This window comes from Peromyscus eremicus, chromosome 17 (assembly GCF_949786415.1).
Source record: "Peromyscus eremicus chromosome 17, PerEre_H2_v1, whole genome shotgun sequence".
NCBI classification, from domain to species: domain Eukaryota; kingdom Metazoa; phylum Chordata; class Mammalia; order Rodentia; family Cricetidae; genus Peromyscus; species Peromyscus eremicus.
The window spans coordinates 25,349,523-25,370,577 of record NC_081433.1 but is presented as its reverse complement, the minus strand read 5'-3'; the positions used below and the strand labels follow the sequence as shown (position 1 = coordinate 25,370,577).

Below are 21,055 nucleotides of genomic sequence, written 5' to 3'. Positions count from 1 at the left end.
AATAAATAAATAAATAAATAAATAAATAAATAAAATAAAAAGATGAGGAAGGCGTGGTGTCTTGTAATCCCAGTGCTTGGGATGCTGAGGTAGGAAGATCTCCCAAGTGCAAGGCCAGCCTGGGCTACAGTGAGTTCAAGCTCAGCCTGGACTAGACTGAGTCTCTGTTTTTAAAAATCAGAATACTGTCAGTAGCAGCAAGCATTTGTTTGTTTGTTTGTTTAGATGCCAAGTCTCTCAAGTAGTCCTGGATGTCTTCCCTGTGTAGCCCAGGCTGTGGCTCACCATTTCCTACCTCAGTCCAAGTACTGGGGTTACAGATGTGTGCTACCAACCCAGCTTTTAGGTTTTGACCTGACAGTCTTAGATTCACAGATGTCGCTATGGACAGCTCATTCCTTGGTTATTAAATTATCTTTATTTTATGTGTACGAGTGTTTTGCCTACAGTGTATATCTGTTCACCATGTGTGTGCCTGGTTCCCATGGAAGACAGAAAAGGGCGTCAGAGTCCCCTAGGACTAGAGTTATGCTTTCTTTGTTTTGTTTGGGTCTTTTTTGAGACAGGGTTTTTCTGTGTGCCCTGTGTCCTGAAACTTGCTTTGTAGACCAGGCTGGCCTTGAACTCACAGAGATCTGCCTGTCTCTGCCTCCCAAGCACTGGGATTAAAAGCGTGCGCCAACGCTGCCCAGCTTTGTTATTCATTCATTCATTCATTTATTAATTTATTTATTATTTATTCTATCCTTAGAATTTGAATATAATGGAAAGACCTAATGGAACTTGTGAAAAAAGCCACAATTTATTTTGAGAAGAACTATGAAATAGGGACTCTACTTGCTCTGTATTAAAACTCATGCTCGGTTGGGGATTTAGCTCAGTGGTAGAGCCGCTTGCCTAGCAAGCGCAAGGCCCTGGGTTCGGTCCTCAGCTCTGGAAAAAAAAAACAAAAAACAACAACAAAAAAAACACCTCATGCTCTTGATTTTAAAAAAGGCAAACTCACCAGATGAAGAAATTTCAGTGCAGAAAAGGGAATGATGCAGTTAAGGCCATGCTGAGACGTTTTCAGCCGACTTCCCAGGTTCTGGACTGTTGGTATGCAGTTCTAACTGGTAGCAGGACATCCGGGGATTTCTCATCACCAACTAGAAAGGTCAAAGGGAAAATGATTGGTGCAGGCAATCTGCACATTCACTAGGCTTGAGCTACGGGAAGAAGAAAGACAGAGCTAATGTAAATCCAGCCAGCTAGTCACGTTCTCTTTCCCCATGAAAACCTCCTCACTTAGAGGAGAGCAGTTCAGAGGTGGGGGCGGGAAGGGAAGAGGGTCCCCTGAGCACAGATGAGAGCAGATGAGACACTTGGTCAGCTTATAACTCCGGGATGTTGTGAATCAAGTTTAAGATGTCTGTTAAACTCAGGAAAAGACCCATTTTTTAAAATTTAATTTTACATGCATGCGTGCGTGCGTGCGTGCGTGCGTGCGTGCTTACATGCAGGTCAGAGGATAGTGTTTGTGAGTCCGTTCTCTCCACTGACTGGACCTGAGGCATCCGTTAGCCTTGGTGGCAAGCACCTTTCTCCACCCGCAGAACCATCTAGTTCTTTCTTTCTTTAAATTGGTTTCTGCTGAATTACGAACAAAACAGAGACAAAATGTGGAGATTAGAAGAGATTTGGAGCTGGTGTGGAATGACGTGCAGGAAGATTTGGCAAAGTTAGTCGGCTTGCCCCAGGGCATGTGTGTATTCCTCGCAGGAGCTGGCCAGTTACAGAACCTTTTGTTTGGCAAATTCAGGCATCTGACGTGGAGCTATGGGGGAAAGCGTGTTTAATCACATACTAACCAGCTTCCCGACACTCAGGAACTTGTTACCAGACAGCACCAACCAGACTGGTTCAGCTTGAGCACAGGACAGGCAAGTCTGCAGGGATCCGTTTTCTATATAAATTTCTCAACTTTATGTTGATAACTTTCAGGAATCTTCTATAGTGTTTTGTCCGAGTGAACTTCTCTTGAGTCTTTCCTCAAAGCACAATTTTTTAAGTGTATGTATCCAAACGTTTACATGTATATTAAGTTAGAAAGCCCATCTTTTTAGGTACTACTGTGTGCCCTCAAACATGGGGTGGGGCTAGCAAGCTGAACTGTGTCACCCAAGTCCGGGAAAGGCTCATCGCTGTAACAGAAATCTGAGCAAAGTAGTCATTACAGGCAGGAGACTGAGGGACAGTCGGTCACATTTGAGTAAGGTGTGTAGGGTTACCTGCTGATGCTTTGTACACACAAATCATTTTTGTTTGTTTAGGCATGCACTGCCTCAGCACTTCCTCTGTGGGAGCCACACAGGGTTTCAGAGAAAGCTACATTATTTTTTTTCTGAGCAAATTTAAACAGATAAACTGAGGATAGTTGTGGGGTTTTTTTTGGTTTTTGTTTTTTGTTTTTTTTAAGAAGACCTATTTGGACTCAGTTTCTTTGCTCCTTTCTTTTCAAAAAATTTTTTTACTTATTTAAATTAGCACACAAAAAAGCCACAGGGCAAAATATGTAACAAATATGTCTTCTTGAACAAAAATGGAGGGTTTGGGGATCTAGTTCTTTGGCAGACACTGCCCTAGCAAAGCCCTCTAGGCTCAGTCTTTCTGGGGTGGATGATCCCCCAATTTCATTTTAGATGGTGCTAAGTGAATGTGTTTTTTCTAAAAGTTGTTTTCAGTGAATATCGGTAAAGCAAGTTGAGTGAATGCATTCTAACTGACATTATTTTTTGAGGGGTCTCTGTTCATCTCAGTCATCCAAATGGGCTGAGGACCTGAATCTGGATCCAGGTCTCTGAGCAGTAAAGTGTTTCCCACAAGATCGCTGCTCAGACCTCCCCCCTCCCCCATGAGACTGGGAGCCTCCCACGGTCTCAGCTGGATACTTTGGGTACTGAATCAAGCCGCCTGTTTCTTGATGGTCTCCTTGACCAGTTCGCTTTTAACTGTCTCCACGGGTTCTTTTTACTTTCCTCTGCTGGAGATCTAGAATCCGACATCTCTGTACTACTTGCCCCTGATCTGTTTCCATCACCTTGTGGGTATTTATAGGTTACCAGTTCTGCATTCTGCACTTGTTTGAAGACCTGTCTGGCCGGGCTTGGCACCTTTTCTTCTTTGTGTGTGCAGGGCCTGGTTGCCTAGCTACCTCTGAGGGTACCCGGTGAGGACTGGTGTGTGGAAAGGGGAAACAGAGGAGAAGCTGGAGTTCCTTCTCGGTGTGGTCACAGAGCTTAGGGCCATCTATGGTGTTTCTGCCTCCTCGATCCTGTCTTGGTCCTTTCTTACTGTTTTTCATTTCTGCTTTTATCTCCATTCCACTGTGGGATAAGTTGGTGGGTGAAGGACTACCTGGAGAAGTTAAGCTTGGTCTAGGTTCTTCTGAGACAAGCTATGGATAAATCAGCTTTGAAGAGAGGAGACACTTTGGGGGAGAAAAGCACGGTGCCAAGGGGCTTAGGAGTGTGCATCCACACAATGCAGACACACGCTCTCCGTAGTCTGTGCATTTACAGTCCATTAGCTTTGCTTTGACACCTGGTTTCCTGTGTGGGCTGCTGCCTACCAGCTGTTACCTCCCTGATCCACAGGAAGTTCGTCCATCCGTCTGTCCCAAGGCGCCCAGTGCGTATCCGAAACTGCGCGTAGTGCCCGTTTTATTTGCCTTTTCATGGTTTCATATAAAACCGGAAGATGTGTAATACAAAGAAAATAGGTTTATTTAGCTCAGTTTGGGAGATACAGTGGTACTGACCTCTATTTGGATCTGGTATAGGACAGTGCACTCAAGCCCTGCCCCCCCCCCCCAATATTTAGAGTGTGCGTGTATGTCTATGTGTGCGCCAGCAGAGAACATTAGATCCCCCGGAGACGGAGTGACGGGTGGTTCTGAGCTGTCTGACCGGTGCAGGAACCCAACTCCGATCCTCCGAAAGAGCTGCCTTAACCACGGAGCATCTCTCTAGCCCCAGTACTTACCGTTTAATTAATACTTGAGGCAGATTAACAATGATCTTTATTTCACAGTTAGGATAAGATAGTGCAATGACAATTAGGGAAAAAAGTGCCAAAAATATTTGACCTTTTCCGGGAAAAGGATTCCGTCCGTGGTTTCCCTGGAATACCTCTTTTTGTACTTTGGGGCCATTAGGTAAGAGAGCCTGAAGCATCCTGGTACCCTGACTTGATGGCTGTCAGATGAGAGATGGGTTATTATAGATGGCAATGTGCTCGGTGGACAAAGGGATGATTCACATCCTGGGTGAGATTTCGTCATGACACTCAGAAGAACATGCAATTTAAAACTTACGACTTGTTTATTTCTGGAATTTTCCATTTAATAGTTTTAGACCATAGGTTACTGTAGCTACCAAACAGGCGGAGAATGAAACCCTGGGTCAGAGAGGGGAACTACTTAGTTTCTTGGAGGCTAATTGTTGTATAAATTAGGAGTAACAATATAATTGATGGTTGGATTCCAATAAATATCTTTAATTATAAAGATCCTGCCCTGATAGAATTTGAATAATGGAGTCAGGAGTGGGAAGCCACTGATGTTGGAAGAGGGCTGAGATGGGAGATGAAGACCGTTGTGGAGAAATTAGTTTGTAAACCCAGTGTCTGTGGAATCTGAAACTTCATTATAACCCAGTTACCTACAGTGTCTTGTAGGTTGACATTAGGTGTGTTTGCACTTACCGGCTGGATAGCTTCTTGAAAAAGCGTGTGAGTGGTTTTGCCTGCTTACGTGTCTGTGTAGCACATGCATTCGGGGCTCCCGGAGGCCAGAGGAGAGCTCCCGGGATCCTCCGGAACAGGAGTTATGGTCAGTTGTGAGCTGCCACGTGGGTGCTGGGAACTGAACAAGGGCTTGGCCCTGCGGCGACACCTCTCCTGCCTCCTGACTGGTAACTTGTAGCCTCTCTAAACTTTTAGTTATTCCACTTGTGAGTGTCAGCGCCTACTTTGTGGAGTTGTGATGATTTAAAGGAGATACTAGTGTGTAAGACGCATTGCACCCTTGTGTGCAATGAAACATGTATGCAAGAAACTAGCGGGGGGCGGGGGGGGAAGCCCCAATAACTTTTTACTTCCAAATGTCCTAACACCGAGTGGGCCCAGCTCCTTCCTCTACGGTAATTTAAAGTACTGGGGAAACAATTAATGCTCAGTAACTAATTACTCTCGTTTGCAGTGTCCTTGAAACACAAGCATTCTGTTTCCAAACTCGATGCTCCTTTTATTTTTCAGCTGAAATCAAACATCCAGCATTAGCCTGTTATTAAATATTAACTCTTCGGGCCAGTGAGGTCGGTCAGCAGGTAAAAGTGCTTGTTCTGCAAGCCTGACCGCCTCAGTTCAGTCCCCGGAACCCACAGGGGAAGGGAAAACCAACTCCTAAAAGTTGTCCTCTGACCTCCACTCTCGTGGCATGGCGCACACATACAATAAAATAATGATATCAACTTCTTATTTCTTCATCGAAAGTGGTGTCTTCAGAGGCTTTTAACATCCAGCACAGGTATTCACATATCCTAAGAGCTTTTTCAACTTATATTGGTTTCTTGATTTTTTTTAAAATACCTTTCCTAACCCGGGTGTGGTGGCAGATTCCTGAGTTCGAGGCCAGCCTGCTCTATAGAGCAAGTTTCGGGACAGCCAGGGCTACAGAGAGAAGCCCTGTCTAGAGACACAAAACAGAAAGGAAGGAAGAAGACTACCTTCCCCTCCATTGTCAGATCAACGGTTTGCACGGCAGCAACTGTCTTCACAGCCACGCTTAACCCTGAACATGCTTTTCCTCACCAGTCTCGTTCAGCGCTACAGGGAATTGTGGAAATCGGCACATTTGTGTAACACTTGCTCAGTTCCAGATAGTGCTCTAAAACAGAGTTTTCAGCAGGCTAAGGAGGCACAGCTGAGACCTCCTTTTGTGGTGAATAAGCAGCTAAGAAGGTAACTTACCTAGGTTCACATCACTTGGACCCAGGCTGACGGCTGGACCCAGGTATTCATTAACGACCATGGCAGTTCCTTTGCCTCCCTCCCCCTCAACACCTCCCCTTCCGTTTTCTTAATCTTTTTGTTCTTTTTCTTTCTCTCTGCTCAGTGAGCACAGGGCTTCTCATGTAAAGCCCATGTTCTACCACTGGGCTGCTTGTCCCACAGCAGTGTTGTGTGCTTAACCACGCTGGGCTTGGCTCCCTTACTCAAGGCAGATCCCTCCGCCCCTGTTCCCTTGACATGGGCATTACTTTCAAGCTGGTGTCAAGGACCTGGAAAGCAGAGGCTTTGGTGTGGGGTGCTGGTGATGTAAAAATTGAAGAATACTGGCAGGTGTTGGGCCTGTGTTCATGCCCCACCAGGGTTCTTACTACAACTCTGTGAAGTAAGGCTTCTTGGGTTCACACTTGGTGACACTTTTTCTTCTGTGGGTGAGGGGCAGTCATCCTTTTAATCTTGTGGCTGAAAATTAAAATGAGTTCTACTGAAGTGTGGTATATTTTTAAGTTTGCTTTTAAAGATTAGATGGAAAAAAAAATTGGTACCCAGCCTGTGGCTCCAGCTTGCCTGTATTTCTCCACTTTTCCCCACTGTTTGGAGAGAAGCTTTTTTCAAGGAGAATTTGATTACAAATGGGGAGGGTTGGACACTATCTTCTGAGTAAATCGTGAGCATTTCGAGCCCTGTATATGGCAGACTTTCATAATAAGACCTGAATAAAGTTAGGTAAGCAGCACAGTCTTAGTGGAAGAGGGATGTGCTTGGGGGATTTACCTCTGCTGCTGGGAAGAGACACCATGATCAAGGCAACTCTTATGGTTTCAGAGGATCAGTCCATTATCATCATGGTAGGGGGAATGGCAGCAGGCAGACATGGTGCTGGAGAAGTAGCTGAGATCTTTACATCCTGATCTGTAGACAGAGACAGACACTGTGCCTGGTGTGGGCTTTTGAAACCCACCCCCAGGAACACCTCCTCCACCAAGGCCATACCCCCTAATCCTTCCCAAACAGTTCCACCAATTGGGGACCAGACGCACAAATATGAACCTGTAGGGGCCGTCTTAGTTAGAGTTTCTATTGCTGTTAATAAACACCGTGACTGTCTGGGCAGTGGTGGCGCACGCCTTTAATCCCAGCACTTGGGAGGCAGAGGCAGGTGGGGATCTCTGTGAGTTCAAGGCCAGCCTGGGCTACAGAGTGAGATCCAGGACAGGCACCAAAACTACACAGAGAAACCCTGTCTCGAAAAACCAAAACCAAACCAAACCAAACAAACAAAAACATTATGACCGCTCCTATAAAGAAAAGCATTTAATTGGGGCTGGCTGTAGTTCAGAGGCTTAATCCATTATCAGCATGGTGGGAAGCATGGGGTCATGCAGGCAGACATGGTGCTGGAGAAGGAGCTGAGAGTTCTATATCCGGATCCTCAGGCAGCAGGAAGAGAGAGTGACAGTGGGCCTGGCTTGAGCATTTGAAATTTCAAAGTCCACCCCCAGGGTCACACTTCCTCCAACAAGGCCACACCTTCTAATAGTGCCACTCCCTATGATCCTATGGGGGGACATTTTCATTAAAACCACCACACAATCTCAGACTTATTTATATTTTATGCATATGAGTGTTTTGCCTGCATGCATGTCTTTGTACCACGCACATGCATTGCCCTCAAAGGTGTAGGGTCCCCTAAAACTGGAGTTACAAGTGGTAGTTAGCGGCCATGTAGGTGCTGGGAATCTAACCTGGTCCTCTGGAAGAAGAATACCCAGTGCTCTTAATTATTGACCCATCACCAGCCTCTTAAAAGGCTGGAAAACAAGTGTTTTTTGTTTTTATTTTTGTTTTTGTTTTGTTTTGTTTTGAGACATCTCACTAATAGTCCTGGCTGGCCTCAGACTCAAAGAGATCCACCTGCCTCTGCCTACCAGTGCTAGGATTACAGGCTTTCCCCCTACACTGTGTGTGTGTGTGTGTGTGTGTGTGTGTGTGTGTGTGTGTGTGTATTTGTCTGTCTATCTATCTATCTATCCATCCATCTATCTATCTATCTATCTAATCTATCTAATCTATCTGGTCTAGGTGTTTTGAGACAGAGTCTCTACAGAGCTCTTCCTGTCCTGGAACTCACTCTGTAGATCAGGCTGGCCTTGAACTCATAGAGATCTGCCTGCCTCTGCCTCCTGAGGGCTGGGATTAACTATGTGTCCCGATATCCAGCAAAACCTTTTATTTTTATGTATGAGTTTTTTGCCAGCACATATGTGTGTTGCCTTTGGAGGCCAGAAGAGGGCACCAGATCCCCTGGAACTACAGTTACAGATGGCTATGAGCTGTCAGGAGGGTGCTAGAAATTGAACCCGGGTCCTCTGGATGTGCAAAGTCTCTTAGCTGCTGAACCATCTAAAAGGTCTTTCTTTCTTTCGTTTTCTTTTGTCTTTCTTTCCTTTGTTAGTTCTTTTTGTTTTGTTTATTTTCTTGAGACAGAGTTTCTGTGTGTAACAACCCTGGCTGTCCTGGATCTCACTCTATAGCCAGGTTGGCTTTGAACTCACAGAAATCTGCCTGCCTCTGCCTCCTGAGTGCCGCAATGAGTGAAAAGGCCTTTTGAACCACATCGGAGGCTAAAGTGTTTTTTCATAGTTTCCAGTGTGCCTTAGAGCCCGCTGGGGGAGGGCTTGCACATTTTGTTCGTAGTGATTACCCTTACCCCCACCCCATTCTAAGTCTTTCTCCCGGTATGATAAGTTACATGGAGGTTTCAGTTCCAGTCTGTTTAAAAAAGCGAGATCACAGACCCACCAGGCGGGCCTCCGGAGTGCTGGGATCAAAGTGTTCGTTGGTTTGTTGTTGTTGTTTGGGGGTGGGGGACATGGATATCTTGGAGAATCTGTTGAGACCCCTGCCGTATCTCCGTTGTTAATTCCTAACCCTCTAAGGGTCACAGACTTAGGCTTTAGACTATGTGCAGTTTATCAGGAAAAGAATTTACTGCTGGCTTGTGTGTGCTCTCTTGGCTTTAAAACCCAGGGGGTTGGTTTATTACACAAAGGTCCTTGAATTAGCATAGGGGCTATGTACTGAGGAGGCCAAGCCTGGGACCATCTATTCTTTTTTTTCTTCCTTTTTTTTAATTTTAATTTTTCTTTATTAAGACATGTTTTATTCATTTTACATACCAACCACAGATTCCCCCTCTCATCCCTCCTGCTTCCCCTCAGCGCCCCCCCCCCCCCCCCAATGCCCTCCTCTGAAAAGGTAAGGCTTCCCTTGAGGAGTCAGCAAAGCCTGGTACATTCAGTTGAGGCAGGACCAAGCTCCAACCATCTATACACAACAACTTTTGCTCACACGAAATTATTTTGCATTTTAACGTCTGCCTGAAGTGACCATCGAAGGGATGAAATAAATTAAACCTCCTCTCAGGAGGCAGACCCTGTGTTTCTAGGCGCCAGTAGCCAAATAGGAATCGATAGGAAAGGAGTCCAGTTGTTCTGTTCAGGTGTATCGCTCCCCCTCCCTCTCCCCCTCTGAATTCCCCGAACTCATTCACCCCCGCGCACCTGGCACATCCTATAATGCCCTTCCCTTTCTTCCCTCCAGAAATGCCTGCTCATCTTTCAGTACCCAGGTCAGAATGGGGCCTTCCTGAACTCGGGCAGCCTCCCCGTTTCCATAGTGAGTTTTAAAGGCCTTTGTTGCAGCCCACGTATCATGCTGTAATTATTTTTATAGATTTGGCAGACTCCACTGCCTATTAACCACGGATTTGTCTTCAGCATCTTTGATCACCCAGCACGGAGTCAGGTGCGAGGAGAGTTTGCCAGCCATAGTTTAAACAAGTGGGCTGTGGGGGTAAAAGGCCAGGATTCAGATTCTGACTCGATGACTTTGGAGACGTGAGTCTCCTGTGTGGTGCCTCTGCTTCCTCGTCGTAGACTTGCAGGGGCTGGGGGAATTGCGTCAGTGCGTGGAGATCACTGAGTCTGTGCTGTAGGACGGAGCATGCGCTAAACCATCCCGCTGCGTGATGATGCGGAGCAGTATTGCTGTTGGGAAACTGAGTTGATTCTGCATGGTCCAAGTTTACATCACAGCGTGGGCCTCTTCTTGCAGGGCCGGAGGTTGCTAGGAAAGTGTATGTCTCCGTTTTGTATTTTGAGACAGTGACTTGCTACGTTGCCCTGCTGGCCCCAGACCCCCTCTCCCTTTGGGTCTGCCTCCTGAGTATCTGAGATTACAGGTGTGTGTCCTCATGCCCTGGCTAAGAAGTGCAAATTTTTATAGGGCTTTGTCTTAGTGAGGGTTTCTATTGCTGTGAAGAGATACCATGACCACGACAACTCTTACAAAGGGAAACATTAAATTGAGGATGCTGCTTATGGTTTAGAGATTTAGTCCGTTGTTGTAGTGGGACATGGTGGTGTGTAGGCAGACGTGGTGCTGGAGAAGGAGCTGAGGGTTCTACATCTTGACCCGTACTGGGTGCTTTGAGGGGGTGGGGCAGGAAATCCTCTGTACACTCTTTTATGATTTAATATATTTGAAAACCTTGTTGAGACCACCTTTTGTTTTGTTTTGTTTTGTTTTTGTTTTTCGAGACAGGGTTTCTCTGCGTAGTTTTGGTGCCTGTCCTGGATCTCGCTCTGTAGACCAGGCTGGCCTCGAACTCACAGAGATCCTCCTGGCTCTGCCTCCCCAGTGCTGGGATTAAAGGTGTGCGCCACCACTGCCTGGCTGAGCCCAACATTTTTTCTTAGTAGCCCCAGCAAGCTTTGGAGGAGAGAGGGCAGGGAGGTCACCTTCTGTAGCCTTAATTTGTAACGTTTAGGACATTTGTTCCCTTCTTTTAAAGCAAATCAAATGCAGTGATTTTGACCAAACTATCAAGCGTGTAGTTTTCCTTAACGCCTTTTGTCTGGAGGCCACAAATACCCTGTGAAAGTCATAATGATCATCCTATCTTAGAACTGGAAAAAAAAATTCAATGCCTTATTTCCTTTTACAGATAAAGGAGTGAGGTCCCTGGAGCTGGAGTGAGAACAGAGGGTCTGTGTCAGTGATGACATGGTGGGCACATGGTGGTGGGCGAACGGGACTCAAGTCCTCATTTTCTTTAGGAGACCCTATACTCAGACACACAGCTTGTGTCTAGGAAGCTTTCTTGTACAGTATTTCCTTGTGCTTGCCTCAATTGAAAGCAGTGAAACCCTGGCCTCCTGAAAGCTAGTTTTCCCCTTAAAAATGAAAACAAAAAAGGACAATTTGGATAATGACAGTGCCAGAATCCTTAACCACCCCAGTGGTTGATAAACACACAGCCCAGAGTTTTTGCAACAGAATATAAAAACACTCAGTCATCTTATTTTATATCAAAGGTTCACCCCATGAGGGCAGATGTGAAATGCCTCTGGCAGCTGGTTTCCTCCCTTTTGTGCTTTGGATTACTGGTGGCTGCAGATGTGAAGATTTGTGGCCCCGCATACGGCATGTTATCTCTGGATTCCATGTTCAAAACGACACGCACGTTTGTTACTGTCCTCTGTTTTCAAAATGTCTCCCAGTTTGTGATGTTAGTGCTAGGTTTAGTGTGAAGGAGGGAGAGGGGAAAGTAAATATTAGTAATTTAATAATTAAATGCCCACGCTGCTGTAACTTTTAACTTAAGAAGGAATCCGAGACCATGCCTGTAATCGGTGGCTGTTCAAAGCATAGTCTGGAGTGATGGAGCCCAAGCCTTTAACGTTAGCCTGGGGTGATATAGTGAGCCGCCTATCTCAAGAAAAAGAGGAGGGTTGTAGCTTATCAGGACACTTCTTTAGCACATGCCAAGACTGGATGTGACCTTCCCCCCCAGTGCTGGAGAAAAATTAAACATACTTTTGATTACAGTTGTGTAGATACAGAGTATACACATAAGCTTGGCAAATCTAAAAAAAAAAAAAATCTGAAATAATGTAAGTTGGCAACACGGGAGAAAATCATCCTGTAGACTTGATGGCTGTTGGAAACAAATGGAGTTGTGTGTCTTCATGCTTTTCTATAATGTGGGAAAGGTGCTTTCACGATGAATGCAGGGGCTTAATTGTGCATGACGGGAAAATGTATTTGGGAGCAGTTTTCAGATCTTCTAAAGAAGCCTGTCTTTAGTGAGTTACTCAGTAACTCTGACCCCTAAAGTACTGTACGAAGTCTTTCAAAGAACAAAAATGCAGTAACAGGATACTTTTTTTTATAATGTTATTTATTTATATTTTATGTATGAGTGCTCTGCATGTATGCCTGTGTGCTGGAAGAGGGCATCAAATCACAACCAATAGATGGTTGTGAGCCACCATGTGGTTGCTGGGAATTGAACTCAGGACCTCTGGAAGAACAGCCAGTGTTCTTAACCACTGAGCCATCTTTCCAGCCCAGTAACGGGATACTTAATGTGCTGTGTGAAGAGCGGTGCTCCTAGTGGCTGGTCTCAGTTACTAAGTGTAAAGACGGAGTGGCCATTTATTTAACTCTCTTACATGTGAGGCATGTATACTAGTACCGTGTTTAGTAGTTTGTCCTAGAGGCCAACATGGTTGTTTACCTAAGCATGGACGGAAGAGCTATGCATTTCGTTTTAAAATAGCTTATCATTCACTTCTTTTACAAACACTGTATCTCATGTGTTAGAACGCTATGCAAGCTGCTGAAGTTTAGAGACAAAGCAAGCCTATTTCTTCAGGGCAGTGAAATGAGAAGTTATGTACCTATATACGTATATAATATATAATATATATATAATATTATATATATATTATATATCCTATTATAGTAGGATAAATCATTTGTGTGATTTTTTTTTTTTTTTTTTTTTTTTTTTTTTTAGCATGGATTATGGTATTTAGAAGTGCGCTTTACTAGTCTCAATCAGTACCTGACTGTGAGTGAGAGGTGTGGAGTGTAGGGTGGACTCTGAACTTGCTGAGCTTTAGTTTACTCGTGGCTCCAGGGTGGGATGTGACTGCGCAGTGTGTTCAGGTGGAGAGAGAGCACGTGGTCCTTGGCTTTCCTGCTTGGGAAGGGGGACAACTCAGCTTCCAAGGCTCTGCTTCCAATTGCTGGATTTTTAGTTTGAAGTAATTCTATGGTTTAAATAAACGGACAAGAGCAAAAATGTAACTTTTCACCTCATTTTGTGATAAGATGCTTGTTGTAACTTTTATGTTAGCTGGCAAATGTCAGGAAAGCTGGCCCTGGGTCTCATTCTTTTTTTCTGTTTTACCTTTAAGCAGACCATCTCACCCTGTGCTCTGGTAACTAAATACGGTCACAGAGGACTCCATAGTGCCTTAAGGATGGTGCCATGGGATACCACTTAATGTCCTTCCTGGAGTGGAGGGATTGCCTTCTCATTACAGCCATGGCCCCACGAGGGCGGCTGCATTAGAAGGAGGTGGTGGAACACACCTGAAATCCCTGCATTTGGGAGGCTGAGGCAGAGGGATTGAGAGTTACAGGCCAGCTGTCTCAAAAGCAAAAAATAGACACACACACACACACACACACACACACACACACACACACACACATACACCACAGCTGGCTCCCTCACTTGCAGCATAAGATAACAAAAGGAAATTCTTTTAATTTAGATATTTGATTGACTCTGGAAACATCCCATTGTTGGAGAACTGACCTGTCCTTGAGTCTTCTATATGGACTCTCCAATAAAAAACCCTGGGCAAGCCTTTTCTCAAACCATGATGTCTTGCCTAAGAATAGACCCCTTTCAAGTATAGCAGCCAGATAGATAAGCCGTCCTGCAGTTGATTCAAACAGCCAGTGGCTCCCCCTCCCCACTTGATGAACAACACAAGCAATATAATTTTACCGTTAAAACTTGGCTGACCCAAACATGAACTTTCAAAGAAAACAAGTCATTACTAAAAGAGATTCCATTTCTTTCCGGGGCCTAATTTAAGATGACTTAACAGAATGTTGAAAAATTTATCTTCCAATGGCCACTTAATTCTGGAACAAATAAATACCCTCAAGGGAAGCAAAATAGAGTATTTTCTATTTTGATTTTGGAACTATCCCTTTTTTTCCCCCCTGTGGGTGCATTTTTTTCTTTCTAGGGTATTTATACAACATTTGGGATAATTTATAAGTTATCCACCTGAACATTGTCCTATGACTTTTAAGGGTAATAATTTATGAAAAGCTCATTCCGTGAGACTTACTAAGATTTGCCGATACCTGTCTAAGAATAGCTCTTTGTTCTAGGATTGTTTGAACCAGTAGGTCAAGGGCCTGAAGCCCTTGGCTCTTAGCAGTGAAGCGTTCCCTCCTGTACCTTTTCAAACACACGGGAAATGGGGTCTTAGAGACCTGGAGCAGTTTTGAAGAACTGTGAGACATTGCTTCAAGTGGCCCAGGCCAGTAAAGAGAACAAAGGACTTGCAGTCACACAGCCTAGGCTTAAACCCATACTTTGAAGGATAGGCTCTGGGCACACAGCCTCATTGTTTACCTTTAGCTGTTAGGTGGGAACAGTTATAATGTCAGGTTCGTTGGGATGATTGTATATTTATATCTCTATAAAGATATATACACACATTATGCACAGGATCTGATCAATTTGTCTAGTGTATGGAAGAAACTGATGAACTTCTGACATTGACTAAGGTACATGGCTTGAATTCCAGATTCTGTCTTTATTGCATATATATGTTCTAAGTGATAACTAGTTATCTCTAGCATAAACTGATTGAATAAATCACTAATTGCAGGGCCAAACTAGGGCCATGGCTTTTAAGCAGGGTAAGCTTACATTTTGTCTGTATTTTAAAATGACAAAGTCTGTAGGGGAGAACAGTGACAGCCTCCTTAGAACTCTGAGTCAGTTTACCTTTCTAGCCTGCAAATAGGTCTCTGAGAAAGCATCATATTTTGAAATTCTGTGATGTTAAGCCCAGTAGCAGGAGTGGAATCTTTTTCATTTCCACCTAGGACATAATGCATACATACCAAAGACTGTATGTGAGAATGGGAAAAGGGGAGCTGGTCATCTTTTGTTCCTACTGGGAACAAAAATAAGACAGTTTTTGATTCTGCTAACATTCCTAAAAATCCTAATTAGCCCATCATGATATGTGTGTATGCTGTGTAGTTCTCTTAGGCTTTTTGTTTCTGTTTTTCCTTTTCCTTTTGTTCATGAGTTTGCAGAAACCCATGGAACTACCAACTAAAAACCGAATGTTCTCTTGGTTTAGGAGACCATCAAGGTCTCAAGGAATTTACAGTCTCTGCTAGGATAAACAACAGAAAATGAAGAGGTCTTGAGACCCTTGCTGAGGGGTGGACTTCCAAAGACACCTATCATCCATCTGGTCTTGGGAGTTGCAAAGCTCATCTAGGTGACACCTTTGTATGTGAGTCTTGTAGGATTGTGTTTTTTTCTTCCATCACCTGGTTTCAGGAGTCACACTCAGGTTGTCAGTCAGACTTGGTGGCAAGCACCTTTACCTACTGGTTTCCTAACAATTTGTATGTCATACTTTTTAGTTAATTGACCTGATAACTCTCCCTTCATTGGATCTCCAGCTTTTCTCTGACAGCCCTTAGATGGAATCTTTTTTGGTTTTCTCTGTGTAGCTTTGGTGCCTGTCCTGGATCTGGCTCTGTAGACCAGGCTGGCCTCGAACATACGGAGATCCGTCTGGCTCTGCCTCCCGAGTGCTGGGATTAAAGGCCTGCACCACCATCGCTGGTGGAATATATATATATATATATTTGCTTAGAGTACAACCTCTCTTTTAAATAGGGCCAGTTGGCTCTATCACGGCCCTTTAGGTCTACAGTAGTAGTACTCTGTCATGTCCTTTTGTGCTTGTATGAGGCTGGGGGATTGTGGGCCAGAGCTTGATGCCATGCCAGTCTTCCACACAGCTACAGTTTGCTTGTGTCGTCTTTTTGTAATTCACCATGTTGAACTCATAGAATTGGGTTTGTACCAACAGAGGTCCTTGTGCGTAGGCGCTTGCTTCATAAATGTAACTGAATAAATAATGAGCCTTTAAATGTTTGTACTCCCTTGTCATGATATGTGTAGCAATTTGACCTGGAGTTGTCCGGAGTATAGGTCAAAACATTAAAATTGATTTTATCAGGTTGACATTTGGGAAAACATGCTTACTTCAGATGAGTTTTGCATTCAACTCTGTTTCAGTCCTTTTTTTTTCCCTTTTGAAGAACTATTTTTTTAAACATAGGAGTTGATTTATCTGTTATGCAATTTTGTCTGGAGTATAATTTTAGCTATTTATTGCTATTCGTTCCTGTCTTTGCCTTTTCTTGCTGACAAATTGTCTCTTGGCTTTTGGTAAAAAGAACAGAAAATGAACATGTTTCTAAAAATAATATGGCCAGTAAAGGTACGAGCCAACTGCTTATCTTGTTCTGTTTTCTTTCCACATTTTAGGATGGTCTCTATAACCTTTATCAGATACAAAGCATACGTATATTTTTCTCTTATATCCTTCTTGGATAGTCAAGGAAAACAACACTAAGTGGAACCAGGAAGTCGACTGTGGTTACTATTCCAAGGGGGTAAGAATAGCAGTACCCGCCCCAAATGCCATCACCTCAGGTTTGTAAGCCACTTGGCTGGAGAAGCTTGCTCAGGCAATTTTAAGGACCTTTCATCTAGGAATATGAGCACTGGTCTTGTCAATGGAATGGGGTTCATGACAGGCAGCATGGCGCCCACATGGAGACCTGACCACCAAGGCTTTCCCTGGCCTTCTCCTGTAGCCGCAGCCACCCCTAACTCATGGGAGGAAGTGAGACGTGGCACAGGGCTTTAGCCTCATGTGTTTGTTCTACCAGAGACACTGGCCTGACTTGGCAGCAATGGCTGCCTCTGAGGCTGTGCCGGAAGTGTAGCTGCTGCCCCAGGCTTCCGCTTCCGGTCTGTGCAGCGGAAGAACACCCCCCCACCCCCCCACCCACCCCCCCCACCCCCCCACCCCCCGCAGCCAGGGGCCGGAGAAAGAGAAAAACTACAGCGTTAAGATGAGAGCCCCCAGGAGAACAGACAGCTGTGACCAAACAGGAAAGCCTTCCAGGCGGATGAGGGGGTGGGGATGTAATGGGAAAGGCTGCAGGACTTGAAGGTTTGCAGAAACGCCATGAGGCCTTGCAGACCCACACCACGAAAGAGTGAGAGTTAGGGGAGGGCATGAGCCACAAAGCAAGGCTCAAAGTTGGAAAGCCGTTCTCCACCTCTCTGGGTCTCAGTAGCAAGAAGTCTGGATGCTTCTTTCATACGCTAGCTTAATATCGTCTGCATGACCAGAGAGAAATGTGGTGCACGGAGACCCAGAACACACTGCTTAACGTTGCTAGCCACTGTATGTACCGAGGTAAAGAAGTTTCCCTTGCTTTTCTATCCAGTTCTCCCAGATTCTCTTAAAAGTGTGCTGTCGAGAGGACCCAGATTATAAAATTACTTCTAGTATTAGGAGACTACTTACTTCAGGAGCAAGAAATGCTGATGGCACTAAGGCTTTCCAAACGTTTTTTTTTTCTTCTTAATATTCTGGAGGTTTTATCTTTCAGAGTTAAAAGGAAGAAAATGTAACAAAGAAAGGGACGGGGGAGGTGGGGTGCGGGGTGAATCAGGGAAGACACCACCTTATCTATCTTCCTGACTGTGGTCTCAGGAGCATTTCCATTAATGGGCAAGGAACGTCTCAGTACTTCTCCACCTGTTATGTGTAAACTCTTGTGACATGAGTAATGCGTTGTCTACAGTCTGTTTTCCTGAACGTAGCTTTTTTTTTTTTTTTTTTTCCCTAATAGTTTTGCCAAGTTTGGGGTCTGTCTACACATTCCCTGGCCATAGCACACTTTTCTTTTCTTTCTTTTTTTTTCAAACCCAGGCCGAAAATCCTCAGGGCAGGCGACTGAGAATGAAGAGTGAATATAGTACTCGGCACTAGACCCCCTGTGAATAAAGCCTACAGTTGTGTAGGGAGTGCCTAGAAAGAAATTAAACTCTTTGTTAGCTACTCACACCTCACATTTGTACACCCCCAGTTGCTCAACAACTGTTTGATCATTATGATTGTCAAACAGTAGCGATTATGGCTACTGATTTTTTTTTTTTTAAGAAGTTTTGGAGTAGGAAGAAAACCCCAGGAACCCTTGTGTATTGTTGATGGGAATGCAAAATGGGGCAGGTTGGTATGAGAAGATTATAATGGTTCCTCAAAACAAACAAACAAACAACCCAGAAATGATTACCATGTAATCCAGTAGTCTTCTAGAGCTACCTTTCACCTGGAAATGGAAGCAGGATCAACAATTGAAAGGACTTGTTTTCAGAGGTCAGAGATCAGTTCTCTCTTACTGCGTGGGTGACAGGGATCACACTCCGGCGGTGGACCTTGGCAGCAAGCACCTTTACCCACTGAGTCGTGTTGCCAGACCTCTATTTTAAGGTTTAATCCGAGTTGATTAAGTTTCACTTATCACTCATGATGAGTTAAGTGTTGAGATAAAGTTATAGTATTCAAACCTGGTGTGCATATGCACGTATGTATGTATGAACTTGGACACAGGAACAGAAAACTGAAATAATGTGGATTATAAACCACTCCCCAGGACTAGGATTACAGGTGCGGCCACCATGTTGGGCTTTTATGTGGGTGCTTGGGGATCCAGACTAAGGTCCTCATGCTTGCTACTCAGATATATTACCCATTGAGCCATTGCCAAGTCCGTCCCCCCCTCCTTTTTTTAAGTAGTCTTGTGTAGCTCTTTTTTTAATGGTCTTGTGTAGCTCAGGCCTACCTCACACTTGCTGTATAGCAGTGGGGGTTTGAACTCCTGAATCCTGGCCCTTTGCCTCCATCTCCCAAGTGCTGGGATTACAGGTGTGAGCTGCCAAGCATGGCTGAGGGTTTCCTATTTTGATGCTCTGCTGTCTTCAACAGGTTGTCGTCATCTTGTGCTCCTCAGTTACCGTGGTCATGTTGTACTCAACAGGAAAGAGGAGAGGAACATTTGCTTTCCATGCAGAGCCTAAAAGTTACAGATAATCACTTCTGTCCACCGCCTAGGCCAGAACATAGCAGTACAGTCCCCTTCCTCATCAGCCTGGCAGTTTAGACCATTATGTGCCCAGCCGAAATTCCTTCGTCTGTGAAATTAGAAGAATAAATATTGTAGGAAATGGGCAGCTGAGACTGAAGTTATGAGATGTTTGAATTGTGGTCCCTCATCAGAGTTGGGACGAGAAAGCCTATTATGTAGCCATTGGGACTATAAACCACCAAATCCAGCCTCCCTAGGAAATATTTTCTTCTTCTTCGGCAGTTGTGGAGGAACTTCATTCAGGAAAGGCTTTGTAAGGATACATAGTTACTTTTAAGATCAGATGGCCTGGATGTAGCTCAGTGGTGGAGAATGCTTGCCCACCACGGGCAAGAACAACCTGGCTTTGAGCTCCAGCTCTGCCACAAGCGGACTACAAGAGTAAAACACGGGAAGAAAATCCACCTCTCATTGAGCTACATGCTTTTATCGTGTGGGTATAGGGAACTACATGTGCCGTGCTCCAATCCCAACAGTGACTGTTAGACTGCTTTTTTGTTTTGTTTTGTTTTGTTTTGTTTTGTTTTGTTTTGTTTTTTCTTTCATTTTGAAATAGGATCTCCAGGTTTGCCTCAAACTGGTGCTGGAATAAACAGGGCTAGGCCAACCAATGCCCAGTTTCTACAGTGGCGGGAATTGAACCCAGGGTTTTGTGTATGCTTGGGTAGCACTGTACTGAGTTACATCTCCAGCCCTCAAGTTACTCAAGATATTCTTTTTTTTTTTTTTTTCCTTTTTTAGGAAAATGCTATATGGTACTTAAGTGGGGTGGGAATTTCCAAACAGTCCTGTTAATGTAACTATCATATACTTCATTTGTAAAGGTTTTTTGTTTTTTGTTTTTTAATGATGGATTATAAACAGCTCTCATATAAACAGGAGCTTTCTAAAGCCTCTTGGTCCATCTGCTTTCTTGTCTCAGAAGTGTAGAGTCAGGCCAAATTCCTGATTTTTTTTTTTCCTTTCCTGTGAAAATGCACGCTTCTCAGAGCAATCAGCAAACGTTAGTAAGATGCATTGACAACTGACTGCAAGGCCTCCTGCAGAAATTAAACTGGTGTTTAATTCTAGACAGTGCTTGTATCGTTATTTTCCATTAGTTAAAGTACTAGAATTGAACTTCGTGCATGTTGGGCAAGTATTAGAAAAGTAACCTCTGTGCCTGGGACATTTTCCTATAACATTTAGCTTGCATGAAGTTCCCATGTGTTCCTATTTGGATGTACCATGTAATTTGAGGTAGAAATTCCACAGCTTGACTGCACGGTGCTATAGTCTCTGTGATTAACCCCTGTGACTTTCCTTCCATTGGCTTGAGGGCCCGCACTTCTCATTTGTTTTCAATACTACTTGTTTTGAATGGGATCTCTCTCTAGCCCTGTCTGTCCTGGAACCTGCTCTGTAGACCAGGCAGGCTTCACTCACAGAGACCCACCTGCCTTCCAAATGCTGGGATCAAAGGTGTGTGCCAACATTGCTAGCAGTACTTCTGTTAAAAGCGGTTCCCAGCCGGTTCCCCCTCCTTGGTTAGGTTGTTGCCTCTGAAGTGAAGGAGGCATCTGTTGTATCTAATGCTAGACTCTACTCGTGGAAATAGAACACAGAGAAAAAGAAGGCAGTGTGTGACGCTTCAGAAGGCCTTGGAGAAGTGTCCAGAGTGCGGGCGGTACAGATGAAGCCAGCCAGCGAGGATTCCAGACTCTGCAGCCAGATCTTGTCCAAGGTTCCTGTCTTGGCTCTGTTACTTTCTAGTTGTTTCTTTATCTGTAACACAAGGACAGAAACGTAAGTTTGATTACCTACGTGGGGTTAGGATGAAATAAATGGTGCATGAAGCAAAGCGCTTGGTAGAATGTTTATTTGATCT

At 44.4% G+C, this 21,055-nt stretch overlaps 1 protein-coding gene across 9 annotated transcripts in view; it reads left to right on the top strand.

Annotated features, from left to right (window-relative positions):
* Positions 1–21,055, top strand: part of Rbpms (RNA binding protein, mRNA processing factor) — a 159,951-nt gene that overhangs the window by 27,659 nt on the left and 111,237 nt on the right. For 2 of the 9 annotated variants that reach the window (XR_009374901.1, XM_059244627.1), the window contains exon 1: positions 17,121–17,453. The exons of 3 other annotated variants lie outside the window; for them this stretch is intronic. Coding sequence is in view for 4 of the 6 variants with exons in the window: in XM_059244627.1 (XP_059100610.1) it covers positions 17,379–17,453 (75 nt within the window). In the remaining 2 variants the exon portion in view is untranslated. Of the gene's footprint in view, positions 1–17,096; positions 17,454–21,055 lie in introns of those variants that run through there. 4 more of the 9 variants (XM_059244629.1, XR_009374902.1, XM_059244632.1 and 1 more) reach the window with 4 other exon arrangements.